General features: G+C 37.1%; 1 protein-coding gene across 1 annotated transcript in view; it reads left to right on the plus strand.

The window, feature by feature from the left end:
* SLC38A11 (solute carrier family 38 member 11) overlaps positions 1-18019 on the plus strand; it is a 66257-nt gene extending 48238 nt beyond the window's left edge. Inside the window, exons 8-12 of the mRNA XM_023542882.2 lie at positions 469-539; positions 1249-1410; positions 4917-5029; positions 10616-10747; positions 17724-18019. Coding sequence (XP_023398650.1) covers positions 469-539; positions 1249-1410; positions 4917-5029; positions 10616-10747; positions 17724-18017 — 772 coding nt within the window. The 3' untranslated portion in view covers positions 18018-18019. The remainder of the gene's footprint in view (positions 1-468; positions 540-1248; positions 1411-4916; positions 5030-10615; positions 10748-17723) is intronic.
* Positions 18020-18459: the final 440 nt, after the last annotated feature.

Consider the following 18459-nt stretch of genomic DNA (forward strand, 5'->3'; position numbering starts at 1 on the left):
TGCCACCCAGAGTTTGACTTTCCTCATGTATTAAATGGTGACAGTAATACTTACTGACTGCCGTGTTGACTATGAATTTCCCTTGGGTAAGGTGAGTCTGGAAGAATGAGTTAGAGGGGAACAAAGGGCAGTGTATTAGGGAAGAACATTATGTTATCAATCTCTGTATCTCCCTCAATGAGTACCAAATGGTTAGTACATAATAAATATTTGTTTTTAGCAAATTTACAAAATTAAATAGCGGATATTTTACATATGTAAAAATAGTCTTTCCAAGTATTTGACATAGCGGGGTGAAGAGATAATATTGATATTCCTGAGAAATTTGTTTAAATAAAACTTAAGAGAGATCCTTATTAATTTTAAGCTTAAAGAAAATTTAAATTTGGGATACCACTTTTTGTTCTCTGATATGTTTGTGTTTGCATTTGTTTAATCATTCATCAAATTAACTGATTTCTCTTCCAGACCCAAAACAGAAGATGCCTGGGTATTTGCAAAGTCCAATGCCATTCAGGCTGTTGGTGTTATGTCATTTGGTAGGTACGTGGCTTCATAAGAGCCCCTTTCAACATGAAGACATGTGTAACATGAAAAAAGTGCTGTTTGTGTCTGACTAGCAGATGTCCTAACTTTTAGACTTCCTATTAGTAGCAGATGATCTAGTGTATCCCAACATAAAATTAGGCTCCAATTTCCCTCACTCATCGCTAAAATTTCTTTTGGTTTAGACAAATCTCTTTCCCGTGCAGAAAACTTATTATAGACATCTTATTTCTTAACTTGGAAGTCTAGTAAGTGTTACTGACTTCTTCAAAACCTTGCACGCAAAGTATTACTAATTGGCTAGATGTCTAAAGCTACCGCTCTGCTATATCCAAGATTGCAAAGGAAGCAATGGGCTGAAAATATGGTAGTGTTTAGATTTCCCTCAAGATGGGAAAGGCCACTAGAAAGAGGGAAAGTTGGATAGGCCTGGTTTATATCAAGAGTGAAATGAAAAGACCACATAAGCCTGATGTGGATGATTTTTCTCATTTTTAGAACTATTAGAAAAAAATATTTTTCTGATCTATGTGGTAGATTAGTATTTTTATTTTTTTATTTATGTGGTAGATTAGTATATTTGAACGTCAGTTCATTGGCATTCCAAAGTAACATACATATCCGAACTAATTTTCAGAACCAAAAAAATCCAGGTGCGTACTTTAATAATGCTCATTCTCTTTTTTTTTTTTTGTATTGTAGCGTTTATTTGCCATCATAATTGCTTCTTGGTTTATGGTTCTTTGGAAGAACCTACAGTAGCTAAGTGGTCCCGTATCATCCATGTGTCAGTCTTGGTTTCTGTACTGATCAGTATGCTATTTGCTACCTGTGGATACTTGACATTTACTGGCTTCACACAAGGTAAAATGAGAGAGTCAATCTTATCTTTTGGCGTTCATGTAGATTGGTGCCGTCACCAATTTTTGGTACAAGTATACCCAGTATTGTACTTCAAAGTATCACTATCTCTTTCACCCATTCTCTCTTTTACCCTCCTGTTTCTCTGTATCTGTTTCCTAATTTTCTCCTTCTTGTAACTGGTGGTGCAGTGGTTCGGCTGCTAACCAAAAGGCCGGAAGTTCGAATCCACCAGCTGCTCCTTGGAAACCCTATAGTTCTAGTCTGTCCTACAGAATTGTTATGAGTCAGAATCAACTGGACAGCAATAGGTTTGGGGCTTTTTTTTTTTTAACTGCTAAACTTATTTCTGTAATTCATAGTTTCTCCTCCCATCCTCCCACACTTTTACTTCCAAGTACATGAACCTGTCTTCCCTCTCTACCATTCTATGGCAGCTTTACTTTCAAAGGCATCAATGGCCTCCTAATCTGCAAAAGTAATAACCTTTTTCTTGGTTGTGATTATCCTGGACGTCTCTGAATCACTCAACACTACTGAACATCCTTTCCTTGCTCCCTTAGAGGAAAAAGCATTACTGTACCATCACGGTTATTCTTTCTCTCTCAATATATTTTTCTTCTCTCCAAGTGATTCCACTTCCCCACCCCCCACCCCCGATTTCTGACAAGGCACCTGCTTTTCTTTCCACAAATTCTCTGGAGACTTTCATTGTTTTAAATATAGCCCAGACCTTTTTTTTTTTTTTAATCATCAGCCTCATGCCTTGAACAGAAAACGTCATCTTTCCCACAAAACCAGTCCCTTCCTCCCCATCACTTTGCTAACACCAACTTACATCACTTTTCTTCTATTTACCCAGGCCCAGTAACTGAGTGGTCATCTCTTCTACCTCCTTTTGCCCTTGTATTTAATCATCTCTATAGTGTAATATTTAGGATACTCTGACAGCCTGCTAAATGCCGTGATTCATACATTTCATAGCTTTTGCAGGTCTATTATCTCATTTGACCTTCATACAACCTTTTGAAGGTAAGTGGAATAACTAGTTTTACCCTGTGCTTAAAACACAAAGAGGTGAAGTAACTTGCCCAAGCTGGCTGGTGACAAACTAGAAAACAAGTCTGCTTTCCAGTCTAGTTTTCTTTCCATTCTATATTGCTGCCTCCCCCATTTTGGTCAACCATGACGCATTGAAAACTGTCTCTTAGCCTCCAGCTCCTCTTAGCTTCATTTTTTAGTGACCCTTGGTGCTCTTGGAAACCCTGATGATGTAGTGGTTAAGAGCTACGGCTGCTAACCAAAAGGTTGGCAGTTAGAATCTACCAGGCGCTCCTGAAAACTCTACAGGGCCGTTCTACTCTGACCTGTAGGGTTACTATATGAGTCAAAATTGACTCAATGGCAACAGGTTTGGTTTTTTTGTTTTGAGGTTCTCGTGGGATGACAGCTGCATTGTTTCAAATAAGGGTAATGATTATAAGCAGAGATTTCTCAAGAAATGAAGAAAGATGGTTTCAAATATAGTGATTAATATCGGTACAGTGCAGTCAGAAGTATAATAAATGCGTGTGCCATTAGAGTGCAGTAAGAAGGTGATCTAGAAAGCCTTGATAAGAACTGTGTCTCATACATTGCCGTGTATCACTGTTGTTACATACTTTGCCAAAAGGATTGACACATAGGCTTCAGGGAGTACAGAGCCTTGGGTTTTAAGGCCTTTTCTGTCAAACATAAACCTTTTTCTTAGTCACACCTTCCTGGTATTTTTATCAGTGGCAATTGCTCAGAAGTAATTAAGTCTTTATATAACAAAGCTGGCAGTTTTTGTTTTTTTTCCTAGCTGTAATTTTCTAAAATACATTTAGACTCAGGCTAGATTAAGCTGACACTGTTTCTTCAGGCCATTTCACCGTAGGCAAATCTGGTCTTGTTTGTGCAAGTTGCATGCTTCTTTCTTCCCCTTTTCAGTAGATAAACTCCAGCTTATGAAGCAGGGGAAATTCTAGATTTTCCTTGACATTGGCAGTGGGAACTGTAGATTCGTCTTGACATTGCCAGTGACTTTTGAAAAAGTGCAGGGTCCATTTCTTAGTGACAAGTTAGTGAACAGGGAGCTTCAGTCCTTTCCTCTCAGAGTGCTGGAATCTTTTCAGTCAACCTTCAAGCAGGTCTCTGCCCCTTGTGCTTTGTTTTTTAATCTCCTTCTGCCCAAAAAGGACACTGGAAAGTAATGTACATTTGCCCTACTTGATAGGAGAAGGGGAGCCGAGTCACTGAAAGTAAGTCTTGGGACAAGCCCGGTCATTTAGGGTATTCAGCTTTTAATGAAAAAAAGTACAGAGGCATTGTTGTTTTGTTTTCTTCTTTTTAAACAGAGTAGTAGTGTGTGATTTTGATCCAATTTTCTATTTGGTTTAATTGAAAAAAGATCATCAACATTCTAAAATTTAAGCACATTATATTCAGGAAATAAACAGGCTCAACTGCTCTTTGTTTTAACATTGGCAAACCTTTTCTGTTGATATGACTTCTGTCCCCTCATTACCAGTTGTCATCTAAGGCAGCATGACTCATGGCAACCCCATCTGAGTCACAGTAGAGCTGTATTCCACAGGGTTTTCAATGGCTGATCTTTCAGAAGTAGATACCAGGCCTTTCTTCTGGGGCACCTTTGGGCGAACCTCCAAGCTTTTGGTTAGCAGTCAAGTGTGTTAACCTTTTGCTCCACACAGGGACTCCATACCCTCATTAGGTCCTTGTATTTCTTCAGAGGAATCTGAGAAGCAACCGTCTCCAAATAAGAATTGGTGCAAAGTACACATGGTCCATCATTTAGCTTCGAACTAATTAAATATAATGTTCTTCCTAGGAAATAGCCCGTTTTAAATTAATGCATTTACACTTGAGTTCATCAGATGCCATGAAAGATCTGAATGTTTGGAATTCCTTGCTGTGGCCTAGGGTTTGTGATATGCAGGAAATTCAGCTCCCCAGATGTACTGGTCTACTCTTCCTTTCAAGATTGTTCTTGATCTAAGAATAGCGTTTCAAAAGGAAATTTATTTATTTTAATAGGCTTTTTTTTTTTTTTTTTTTAAATAATGAAGTCACTTACCAGAAACAAAGACCAGAAGCCAGTTTACCAAGCTAATGCAAAAGAATTTAGGGAGTTGATTCTGGTGTGAGAAGACAGTAGATAAAATATTTTTCAGAAGTTGATGTAAATTGGTATAACAAACCTAGCAAAAACAAGTGATAAGCACAAGAAAAAACTATTAGTGATGAATTCATCTTGAAGTGGAGCATGTGCTGGTTTTAATGTCAGTGAATAACTTTATAGCACTGAATAGAAAAAAACTCATGTTTAGGCCAGGCAAGCTATTCTCTTAGTTAAATGAGATGAAATATAGCTTCGCATGTAATGAATATCTAATATCTCACTTATTGTATATTCATCTCAAAAATTCAAAATCCATTAAATACATTTATTTTATATTATCCTCTAGGAGACTTATTTGAAAATTATTGCAGAAATGATGACCTGGTAACATTTGGAAGGTTTTGTTATGGAGTCACTGTCATTTTGACATACCCAATCGAATGCTTTGTGACTAGAGAGGTAAGCTTAATTTATTTGTAACACTTTACTCAGATAATCTCCCTACTCCATTTTTTGTACAAAGATTTGTAAGTAATTCCATTCTGCAAATTCCCAAATGCATAACAAGTAACATAATTTATAAAATTTTCTTTTTCAACTCTAAAATGTCAGAGTTGAAAAATAAATTTATGTTTATATGTTTACAAGATGATTTTCTTCACAAGTTGGAATTGAAAGTCTTATTTGATGGTTTAGTTTGTATTAGCATGAGTACAAATATTTATGTAACTGCATATCAAAGTGAATGCAAGCCCATAGTACAGCTAAACTAAGTTGTTTCTTTTTTTGTAATCATTCTTATAAAGAAATTAAGTACCATGGTTTAAAACATGTTTTACAAAATTTTATTTTGCTGAGATGTTTTATAAAACAACATGTATTTAAGACCCCACAGAACATATTCTAATCAGTTTTGTTATGTTTTAAAAATTATACTATCTTATTTTCCATTAAAAACTGAAATTTAAATTATACCTTTAATTTTACAGGTATAAAAATATTTTATTTATGTATTTATATAAAACATTTATTTTTACATAAAATATTAATGTAAATGTATAACATTTATATAATACACTGAAACATAAATGATATAAATATACATTGTATGTTATATATATTTATTAATAAAGTCAACTACAATTTAAGTTACAATATATGGTCCACCGGGATTTATGGAGGAATATTCGCTGAAAGAGAACTAATTGTTTTTGTGTAAAATTGGACAGCACGGCTGGTCAAGAATCCCTTATGTAGTCAGCTAAAAATCCACTGTACCAGTTAGTGATAAAACATGATCCTACTTCACAGTGGTTCTTTCAGGAATCACACTGAAAAGGGCTTAGTCTCAGGATCTAATCCTAGAGGCTATTTACACAGTGAACCATGTGAATGGGTCTAATGTGTAAAGCGAAAAGTCTGCAGACCTTTAAATATGCTAACTCATCGGCAGGCTTCTCAGGAAGCAAGCCAATGCTTACCTTATGCCAATGCTGGGATAAAAAACAACACAAAAGGGGAGTGGGATAGGGGAATATTCGGCAGTATTTATGTCCATTACAATTAACACTTCTCTTTGCTTACAAATTACAATCCACAGACCAGTTCTCTACCTTGAATATAAGGGAGAAGTAGACTGAACAAATGGTTACTTGATAGAGATTTTTAAAATTTGAGAGCCTTTCAAAAATCTGCTAACTATTGTTAGATGCAGGAAATTGTTTTATTTGAGCTCCAGCCCAGTACTTTAAACTCAGATTTGATCTCTAGATCAGCAGCAGTAATGGATGGTGCAGTCTCCTGTGGTTTTTTGGTGAGCTTATTGTGGACAGTCTGAGTCACTCCACCTGCACGGCTTCTGTCTTTATTACTTGGAGCTTGAATTTCCTTTCTAGCTCCCATGACAGGAAGACAGAACTTAGTCAAGATTTCTACCATGATAGCACTTTCTAGACAGAAGATCCTCATTTATACCTAACCCATTCAACTTCCTTTCTCTGTCTCTACTTTACACACACACACACAGAGGCATACATGCACACACAATGTAGTGTAAACATAATCAAAGCCACATCTCTTTATAAAGGCTGCCTACCCCCAATAAATATCCCTCACTAACTGATTTTCTGTCATCACAATCATATCTTAGAGTCTTCTATAAAAATTGATTTTACATAAGATGATCCTTGAAAGGACATTACATATTGTAAAACCATAAATGAGTATAAGTTATTAGTATCACCATTAAATTATTAGCAGAGTTGCCACAGTTTTGATCTATGGGGAATGTCCGTTGCGTAAAGTAACACAGCTTCAGGAGCTGGCTTCTTTGCCATTCCCCACCATCTGACCCTCTTCTACCATACCCAGCTCTTGCCTCACTGTTCTTTTGCACAAAGCCAACACCCTATTCAGACTGTCTCCTCTTTGTTCTCTGTAGGTATCGTTCCCGGTCTTACCTCTTTGTTCTTTTTCACACTGTTGCCTCAGCCTGGAATTCAGCTCCTCCTTATCCAAATCCTATCCATGTTTCAAACCCCACCTCAAGCCAAGGTAGGACAGGCACTTTTCAGGAGTGGTATGCAGCAGGTTTCTCTATGGGAGCCAGACCCAGATAACTAAAAAAAAAAAAAGCTAAAGCTCCTTCCAGTTCTAAATTCTATTCGATCTTTTCTCTTGTCTAAAATTGATTTCTATTGTTTCATTATGTCAGTTTGTATCTCTCTAATTAGGATGTTAACATCTGGGAATAGGAATCATCTTCTAGATATTTTCTTCTTGCAAATCGTATCACAGAGTGGAACACATTAAATATGTAGCTCTTTATTGATTCCCAGGTCTGAACATCAGTGGAAATGATCAACCCTTTTCTATTTTTTTTTTTTTTGTTGAGGAAAGGCAAGATAAAATAAACTTAATTGTAACAAATAGAATTTAATTTATATAAAATTAATTTCCTGAGAGTAAAGTGTCTTACAAGGAGCCCTGCTGTTTGAATGGTCATGTGCTGGGCTGTTAACTGAAAGATTGGAGGGTCAAACCCACCCAGTGACTCCACAGGAAAAAAGGCCTGACAATCCTCTTCCATAAAGATTACAGGCTGGAAAACCCTATGGAGTAGATCTACTCTGTCACATGGGGTTGCTATGAATCAAAAGTTGACTCCATGGAATGAAGAAAACCAAAGGCCCAAGGGAAAGATTAGTCCAAAGGACTAATAGAACACAACTACTACAGCCTCCATCCACCACTAGATGGTACCTGGCTACCACCACCGACTGCTCTGACAGGGATAATAATAGAGGGTCCTGGACAGAGCTGGAGAAAGCGTAAAACAAAATTCTAACTCACACCAAAAAAAAAAAAAAAAGACCAGACTTACCGATCTGACAGAGAATGGAGAAATCCCAAGAGTATGGCCACCAGACACCCTTTTAACTCAGTACTGAAGTCACTCCTGAGGTTTACCTTTCAGCCAAAGATTAAAAAAAAGATTAGACAGGCCCATAAAACAAAATGAGACTAAATGGGCACACCAGCCCAGGGTCAAGGATGAAAAGGCAGGAGGGGCGAGGAAGGCTAGTAATGGGGAACCCAAATTCAAGAAGGGGAGAGTGTTGACACATCGTGGGGTTGGCAACCAATGTCACAAAACAATATGTGTATTAATTGTTTAATGAGAAACTAATTTGCTCTGTAAACCTTCATCTAAAGAACAATTTTTTAAAAAGCACATATACAAATAAATATACTTTTAAAAATCGACTGTAAAGAGTAACGATGAATCCGTGAAACATTTCATAACATAGAGGAATCTGGAAGGCATTACGCTAAGTGGAATTAGTTGCAAAAGGACAAATACTGCATAAGACCACTAGTATAAGATCTCAAGAAATAGTTTAAACACATAAGAAAATATTCTTTGATGGTTATGGAGGGGGAGGGAAGAAGGGGGGTATTCACTAATTAGATAATAGACAAGAACTATTTTTAGGTGAAGGGAAAGACAACACACAATACAGGAGAGTTCAGCACAACTAGACTAAACCAAAAACAAAGGAGTTCTCTGAATAAACCAAACACTTCAAAGGCCAGAGTAGCAGAGGCAGGGGTCTGAGGACCATGGTTTCGGGGGACATCTAGGTCAATCAGCATAATAAAATCTATTAAGAAAACGTTCTGCGTCCCACTTTGGTGAGTGGCGTTTGGGGTCCTAAACACTAGCAAGCGGCCATCTAAGATGCATCAATGGGTCTCAACCTACCTGGAGCAAAGGAGAATGAAGAACACCAAAGACACAGGGTAATTATGAATCCCAAAGACAGAAAAAAAAAAAACAAAAAACCAAACCCAGTGCCGTCGAGTCGATTCTGACTCATAGCGACCCTACAGGACAGAGTAGAACTGCCCCATAGAGTTTCCAGGGAGTGTCTGGCAGATTCAAACTGCCGACCCTTTGGTTAGCAGCTGTAGCACTTAACCACTATGCCACCAGGGTTTCCAAGAGATGGAAAGGGCCACGTAAATCAGAGACTACATCAGCCTGAGACCAGAAGAACCAGATGGTGCCCAGCTACAACCAATGACTGCCCTGACAGGGAACCCAATAGAGAACCCCTGATGGAGCAGGACAGCAGTGGGATGCAGACCTCACATTCTCCTAAAAAGGCCAGGCTTAATGTTCTGACTGAGACTAGAGGGACCCCAGAGGTCATGGTTCCCAGACATTCTGTTAGCCCAAGACTGGAACCATTCCCAAAGCCAATTCTTAAAACAGGGATTGGAGTGGACTATGAGATAGAAAATGATACTGGTGAGGAGTGAGCTTCTTGGCTCAAGTGGACACATGGGACTATGTGGGCAGCTCCTGTCTAGAGTGGAGATGAGAAGGCAGAGGGAGACAGAAGCTGGCTAAATGGACACGAGGAATACAGGGTGGAGAGAAGGAGTGTGCTCTCTCATTGGGGAAAAAGCAACTGGGAATACATAGCAGGGTGTTTACAGGTTTTTGTATGGGAGACTGACTTGATTTGTGAACTTCTGTTTAAAGCACAATCAAAATTAAAAAATACATATAAAAAAAAGGTCACAGACATAAAAACCCTATGAAGCACAGTTCTATTCTGACACATGCAGGGCCACCGTGAATCAGAACTGAACTGACCAGTAGCTGGTTTGGTTTAGGTACTTCCTAGGTATATAATAAAAAATTTTCAGGAAAAATAAAAAATCGACTCCATGGCACCTAACAACAAAGGATATTACATATCTATTATTATTAGAGGAAATGATAACTCCTTCCTTCTAGGATGTTCAAATAATCTAAATATTATCTGTAGTTTGTTTTAATGGTAACCTTGTTGGACTCAAGGAAAAAGGATAACTTCCAAGTTCTCCCTTATACTTAAGAAATGTTATATTTATTCAAATATTAGTATGCCATATTCTAGGTCTGAAATATAATCTACTGTCTGTCTAATAGTTTAACAAAGATGCTTGTTATTGATAAGTGTCTGTATGTAAGTACTTTGGAAAAAATAGAACATTCCTACAAAAAATCAAACCCATTGCTGCCGAGTTGATTCCAACTCATAGCGACCCTATAGGACAGAGTAGAACTGCCCCATAGGGTTTCCAAGGAGCACCTGGTGGATTCAAACTACCAACCTTTTTGTTAGCACCCATAGCTCTTAACCACTATGCCACCAGGGTTTCCAGACCATTCATTAAAAAAAAAAAAAAAATCCCATTGCCATGGAGTCAATTCCAACTCACAGCAACCCTATAGGACAGAGTAGGACTGCACCCATAGAGTTTCCAAGGAGCGCCTGGTGGATTTGAACTACCGACCTTTTAGTTAGCAACTGTAGTACTTAACCACTACACCAGCAGGGTTTCCAGAACATTCATAGTAACTTGAAATTTGATTAATCGCTTTATTGGTAGTATTTTATATAGTCCTAAGTGCTACAACATGAAATACTTTATTAGTAAGATCCACATGCTTCTGAAAGTCCCTCTCTAAATAATTTGTTTATCTGACAGGTAATTGCCAATGTGTTTTTCGGTGGGAACCTTTCTACAGTTTTCCACATTGTTGTAACAGTGGTTATCATTATTGTAGCCACACTTGTGTCATTGCTGATCGACTGCCTTGGAATAGTTTTAGAGCTCAATGTAAGTATTTGGAGATTCACTCCTTCCTTCTAAAAAAAAAAAAAAAACCCTTTAAAAGTACTGTCTACATTTAACATAAGATGTATTTTCCTTAACAAAAGTGTTACTTCCTGAGTAGAATGAACTGTTTTTACATAGTAGTAAATATTGATATGATGACGTTGTGCACTATATAGGACTATATACTTTTAGATCAGTGAAGGATCCCCACAACAGGGGACGTTTGGCAATGTCTGGAGATTTTCAGGTTGTCACAACTGGGGAGGAGTGCTACTGGCAGCTAGAGGGCAGAGGCCAGGCAGGCCGCTAAAAATTATCCCATGGTGCACAAGACAGCTCCCACAACAAAAATTGTCTGATCAAGATGTCGATAGTTCTGAGGCTGAGAAACCTTGTTTTAAAACGTTCGCATATTTTACTGAGTATAATACATAGATAAAAAAAAAAAAAAATAGTACCCTAAAAAAAAAAGTCTTCATAAAATAAATGGATCTAGAATTTTCTTTGCCAAGTTAAAATAGCACTAGTAAGATTCATTAAAAATATGTGCATGAACTTTTTACAACTGTCAAAAGGTGGAAACAACCTAAATGTCTATTACTGATGAATGGATAAACAAAATGTGGTCTACACATACAATGAAATATTACTCAGCCATAAAGAGAAATGAAGTCCTAATATATGGTACAACATGAATGAACTTTGAAAACATTATGCTGAATGAAGTCAATCACAGTCCTTACAGAATTTTTACTAAGAATTACACCACTTAGCATTTTTTACAGGATAAGAAGACTTTCGCAGTTTCAATATCAAGTCTCATTTACTCATTCCATTGAGAGCTGAGGGAGACGTTGAAGATATTATTGTCATTACCCAATTCACTCTTCCCTCTAGACGCCATTTTGATTTGAAGTCCCAGAGAAAGGCTGCTGGGGATTCAGTTAAGAACACAGTATTGGGAATTTTTTTGTAGCAGATTATATGGAAAGTGGGGAGTAGGCAACCTCCATGTAGTAGATATCCTTCCAAAACTTTAGGGGTCTGGGAAATTATCTACTCTACAAACAATGAAAGGGAAGCTAGTAAGAGAAATGGACAAGTGGACAAGTGTCAAAACTAATTTTTACCTACTTCCCAATTTTGCATAGGCCAAAGGCTAGTAGGTCCATTCATCATTTCATGTATCATCCTTGATTTGTGTAAATGGATGACTGCTACCTTAATTCATGACCTTGGATTATGTATTATATCATGTACTGTTTGGACAGTCTATATCTTGCCTTGCATACCAGTTGTAAGGTTCTTGAAGGCAAGAATGATAGCCTTCTTCTCCATCTTTCATAGTATCTAGCATGGTGCTAAGAACATAGTGTTCAAATTACTGTATTGGCTATTGCCCCCTGGAACCACAATTCAGGACCTATTTCTATAGATGCTCCTGGAAATAAGAGACATTCTTTAGTGTGGCATCAGGAAATTAAGTGTTATGAAAAATTATTGGTATTGACAATAATAATGATGCATCAACTATGCTATGAAGATGAGAGACATAATCATTCCTAGCCCTGTTATTTCTCGTTTTGTGAAATGTCTCATTTGAGTTGACTTATTTTTTTTTTTTTATTACGGGATTTTTTTTTTTGTGAGAGAACTATGTTTATCAGTTTCCTGCTGTTAAGACAGAATTCTAGTATTGTAGAGTAATCAGAGAAGAACGCTTTGTATTTTTTATAAAGCCGATATCTGAACTAGCTATGGAGGACAATAAAAATGTAACGCATTATTCTAAATCCTTAGATTTTTATCAAATCTTGTTAAATAGACATACGTAACATACATCTATTCTCTGTCAGACCACCTGAGCAGATGTGTTTTTCCCATCAACAAAAACCTCCTGGAACGCACAATAGCATATTCAGGTCTTCATGGAACTCCCTGTTGTGTGGGCATTGACTGTGCCCGATAGAGCCAGGTCAAGCATCATTTCTGTCAGTATCTGATGCATGCTGGGATCATGCAACACATTAGAAGTGATTAAAGCATGCTGTGCCCCGTTTCATAATAATGAGAGCTAACATGTATTGAGTACTTACTGTGTGCCAAGTGATTTGCATGTATTCTCTCTCTTAATCCATATTAACTTTACAGATGAAGAAGCTGAGGCACAGAGGGACTAAATAAATAGCTTGAGGTCACACAACTTGAAAGTGGTAGAGTTAAGATTTGAACACAGGTATTCAGTTGCTGTAGACCACATTCTTAATCCTTATGCTAGTCTGAGAATTCCTAAGTATAAGGCTTTAAATTATATAAAATAATTGTGTTAATTTCTCCATCAATTTTTTAAGCTAAAAATCTATTAAGGATTCCTTAGACTACTAATGGATAGACTTTAATGTAAGGTTAAAGTAAATATCAACAGATGAAATTAAAATAGAACTAAATGTTTTTCATCTTAATAATGTATAATAGCTTCCACCTTAGTTAATAATTGTAGTACTTGAGGAATTCTTTTTTTGTGTGTGGTTCTGAATTATCACTAAGTTGAACAATGATCTTCACAGATGAGATGTGTAATGGAATTTGCAAAGTTAGGCAAATGCTATATAGCATAACTAAAATAATATAAGATAAATTATCTGGGGTTATATTAGCTTTTCAATAAAAAAGGAAAACAGCAGTTAGACTTTTATGTCCCTTTTATTTCTTTGTTTTCATGACATGTTTTTCCAAAGCAAACACATCTTCAATTTAAAAAGATTCATTTTAGATAGAGATAAGTAAAATAAATATAAGTCCCATCCCTAGTAATAAGAACCCAGCATCTTGGCACTGATGCCACTATTAGGATTGGCATCTGCAGTAATTGGGCCCTATGATTTCTACCTGGAGCTGTACAAAGAAAAAAGATAAGGCAGCTGGTGCCTGTGGCCAGAGTAACTGGCCCATAGCACTGTGTGCAGCTTGCAGTCGGAGGAAGAAAGCCAATTATCCAGCGAGAACCCAATATAGAAAGACAAATGATCGGAGTGAGCAAAGCCATAGTCCAAGTTGCTAAAGACCTCCTAAGCTAGAAAGAGTTTCTCCTTAAGGTATTAAGAATAAATTTTGTGAGTCTGAATTGATTACAAAGTCGAAATTTAGAAGATGCGTAAGTATTCTTTTATTTAATTTTCACGTTCCTAGCATCATTTGAGAGGTTTCTATGCAGACAGAATTCAGACACTTTTCCAATCTGCAGTGCTAGTAAAAATCAACACTTCTGTTCTTTCCCAACTGCAAACTGCAAAATGCCCCGTGAGTAGAAAAATCAAATTCCCATTTCTCTTCCACTTCTGTCATAACACCAGCAGCACATGCAGCACTTCTTCCTCTGATCCTAACCACCCAGAGCTAGCTCAGATCTCACAAGTCAAAGGACACAGTTCTCCAGACTGCAGAGTGGGCTCAAGATCTCAGATGCCAGCTGCAAGCTTGGAAGTCCACACAGCTTTGTCACTACTGACGTACTAGCTACAAATTTGGGAATTTCCTCTATCCTTAGAATGCCAGCCATAAGCTTAGGGGTCCCCAGCCCCCTCACTTCTGATCTGCTGGCTCCCACTACTCTCTGATTTTGGTAATTCACTAGAACAACTCACAAAACTCACAGAAGGCACTATAGTTACGATTACAGTTTTATTGCAGCCAAAAGGAGACAACCCAGGGTCAGTGCAAAGAAGAGATGCATAGCATGAGGTCTGGAAGGGTCTCCAACATGGAGCTTCCATATCCTAAGAAGGACATGTCACCCTCTCAAGTACCCATGTCTTTTTACCTACCGGGAAGGTCATGGAGCTTCCATATCCAAAGCCTTTGTTGGAGTCTCATTACATAGGCATTATTGATTGAATCATGCCCCCATTCCCCCATCCCCTTAAGTTGGCTGATATCAGGAGGTGGTTGTTCTGGCCTGGCTAGCCCCCTCCTCTTGCTCAAGAGGTACCTCATTAGCATAAACCTTCTGGTGTAGTCTGGAAGCCTCATCAAAGACACTTCAGTCACTGGAGCAATTCCAAGGTTTTAGAGGTTCTATCTCAGGAACTAGAGACAAAGATCAAATCGTTTAGGGAAAGTTAACCCCAAGCCATGGCATCAATAGTGTTATCATCAATGAATAGTGCTCTCCTGCCTTTATAAATACGGTTAATTTTATTGTCTCTTTAATAAGCAGCTATGGTGTTTATATCCTGTCAAGCAATTTCATTTTTTTTTTTCCCTAAGCCAGTGGCGCATCCTTAAGCAAGGCTACATTAAGTAGATCAAACAAAGTGGACTTGCTTCACTGCAAAGCTCATAGGGACTAGGTCAGATGAAACCTTACTATCATTTTAGTGACGAGCTCAGGTCCCAGCAAGCAACCCCTAATATGACTGAGCTTTCAGATGTCAAGAATGAAAAACTGATATCCATAGAAGATATACAACTGGGCTTCTGCCAGTACAAACATCAGCTATATAGTTTTCCCTCTAATTACTACTTTCTCAACTCTTAAGAATCATAACATAAACAGAACACCCATTGTCTTGCAGCACCCAGTGGTTGGGTTTGGAAGAGCCTGAAAATGCTGACTTGATGACAGCCTTTAGTAGCAGCTGGTGGCAGATCTTATCCTGATAGTGCTTTCACACTTCTGCAGTTGCAGATGAATTAGCCTCACGTTTGTTTGTTCCTATAAAGAGAGAGATCATATATATATTCGGATTTGGATTACTTTTTTGATATTATCAAAAATTCGTAATTCAAAGAAATCAGTGGGTAGTTATTCTTAATGTAAACAGGGATTGAGTTCTACAGTACTTTCCGTAACTTAAAAGGCAATGTTAGTTTCAATTTCACGATAGAGGCTATGAAGTCTATAATTCCTCTGATTCCAGTTCATATGAAAACTAACCTTTTATTTACTGTGTACCTTTGTAGGTACTCGCTTGTTTTCTGGTGCTATGAATGATGAAGGCATATTTTCTCTATATTTGAATTTAGAATGTAATTTTGGACTATATTAGTATTTTCTCATTCCTATGTCTCTGACTGTAGAAATATTTTCCACAAAATGTAGACCCTCCTCTTCTTCCCCAGATTTTTATATGCTACTTTTTTTTACCTGTCTAGCATGATTTTATAATAACCAACAGCCTTCAAGTTGATTCTGACTCATAGCAGCCTATAGGACGGAGTAGAACTGACCTATAGGGTCACCAGTGCAGACTGACACATCTTCTCCTGTAGAGCAGCTGGTGGGTTTGAACTGCAGACCTTTTGGCTAGCAGCTGTGTGCTTAACCACTGTGCCACCAGGGCTCCATAATATCTCCCTCTTAATTGCCATTTCTCTAGATTTTTGCAATATGCGTTTAAAAAAGAAAGTTAAACTTTTAGAACCATAGTTGTAGGTACATGTCTGATACGGACATGGTGCTTAGTATGAAGCACAGTAATTTCCTTAAATAGTGATATTGAGAAGATATTTCTTTTAAAGCTACTTTTAAGGTATAATCTGTTCTTTTATGCCATCCAGCTTTCAATTTAGTTTGCTATGATTTTCCCTGGGCAAAATCTACTAAAATAATATATCAAAAAGTTTTTAAACCATAGGTAATGGGTACATTGGGTTTCATTATACTTTTCTTTCTACTTTTATGTATATTTATAAATTTCATAATAAGTTTTTTTCAAATATAGCAAAACATGTATTTTTATGCATAACTTTCATTTTATCTAAAACCAACATCACGTATGTTATTGATGGTATGTTTCAAAAAATTATATTTTATAGTCTGAGGATGTCACTTGTCATAACATTTAATATCTTTTATTAATAATACATGTATAGTTTATTTACTATGTAATGTAATGAATATTTAATATGATTAGGTTAAAAATATATTACCTAAAACCTATTACATTCTAACATTTACATCATTTACAGAGTTTCTACTATGGATTATGCCTGCTGAAGGGGAAAGTCTTTTTGCCTTTGAAGTCAATAACTTTTGGTTTTTTAATAATAATAGACAGCACTAAAACCCAAAAATCAAACCCACTGCTGTTGACTTGATTCCGACTCATTGCAACCCTATAGGACGCAGTAGAATTCCCCCATAGGGTTTCCAAGGTTGTAATCTTTACGGAAGCAGACCGTCTCATCTTTCTCCCATGGAGCGACTGGTGGGTTCGAATTGCTGTCCTTTAGGCTAACAGCTGAGGGCTTAGCCACATATGCCACCAGGGGTCCCCAGAGATAGCACTACTATTATTCTCAATCTGACATTCCCCCTTAGGTTGGACTTACTTAGAAGCTAATGTGGGGGAGGATGAACAAGTCACAGTCATTTAGCTCTGCTATCAGTTTTCTGGGGGTAATTAATATGTTTAGTTTTACTTGAAAGAAGATTTAGAAATGCTATTTCATGTTTAATGCCTTTAAGGCTATAGTTTTCCTCTCTCATTCAAACAGGTATCTACTTTCATCCAAGCTCATCCATAAAGAGGGAAGACAATATACCCCATATGTTAAAAGTCCCCTCTTGTACGCAAATGATAAACAGCTAAGATTTGAACAGCATAGTACATACACTGTAATTTGAAGTGAAGAGTATAAGGAGATATAAATGAAAATATGGGAAATTTCAAGAGTTTGCCAGAGGTTGACCTTACCATCTTCTTAATTTTCTATAGCATTTCCTGACCATCTTTTCTTAAGTGTGATACACTATTATGCCATTTTCCTTTTTTGTTTGTTTGTTTGTAAATATACCATCAGAAAAGGAAAAACCTTTTCCTACGTCTTTCTTGGAAGTATTTTTCTTTGTATCTTTGATTCAGTGTAACCTATTAAACATTCAATATATGCAATAGCAAATACATTTTAAAAAACAGTCTGGAGAATGCTTCTGTCTGGTAAAATTATCTTGTTTCTTGTTCTCAACACACAGGGTGTGCTCTGTGCAGCTCCTCTGATTTTTATCATCCCGTCAGCATGTTATCTAAAGCTGTCTGAAGAGCCAAGGACACACTCAGATAAGATTATGTCCTGTGTCATGCTTCTTATTGGTGCTGTGGTGATGGTTGTTGGATTCGTCATGGCCCTCACGCATCCTCAGGATTGCACCCACGGGCAGGAAATGTTCTACTGCTTTCCTGACAACTTCTCCCTTACAAACATCTCAGTTTCTCATTTTCAACTGACAACACAACTTCCAATTTTAAACATCAGTATCTTTCAATAAGCTGACTGCTTTTAACAATATACATGTTTTCACAGACTTCTAAAACACATCATTACATTCACACACATTCTAGTCTCTATATTATAAAATTATCAGGATGGTGTTCACCAAGACTTGGTTTTCTTCACTGTTTAGTGAAGTTTAAGAGATTAAATTGAATATGTTTTATCTTCAATAAATAAATTATCTTAAATAATTAAACAAAATTAATGTTTTGTTTTAATGACTGGGCTAAAGTTCATTGCAGAAGAAAAAGTGACGCTTTTGGCATTTGCTACCATCTCCCCCAAAGCATTACTCTTTTATTTAGTATGTGACTCAACATGTTGCCTCCAAAATAAATAGCCAATTTGTGGATTGGAATTTTATGTGCATGTCTTTCAGGAAGAAAAAAAAAAAAAATCAAAGGGCATGGAAAACCAAAAATATGAAAAGGAGTAGA

This window comes from Loxodonta africana, chromosome 6 (genome assembly GCF_030014295.1).
Source record: "Loxodonta africana isolate mLoxAfr1 chromosome 6, mLoxAfr1.hap2, whole genome shotgun sequence".
NCBI lineage: Eukaryota > Metazoa > Chordata > Mammalia > Proboscidea > Elephantidae > Loxodonta > Loxodonta africana.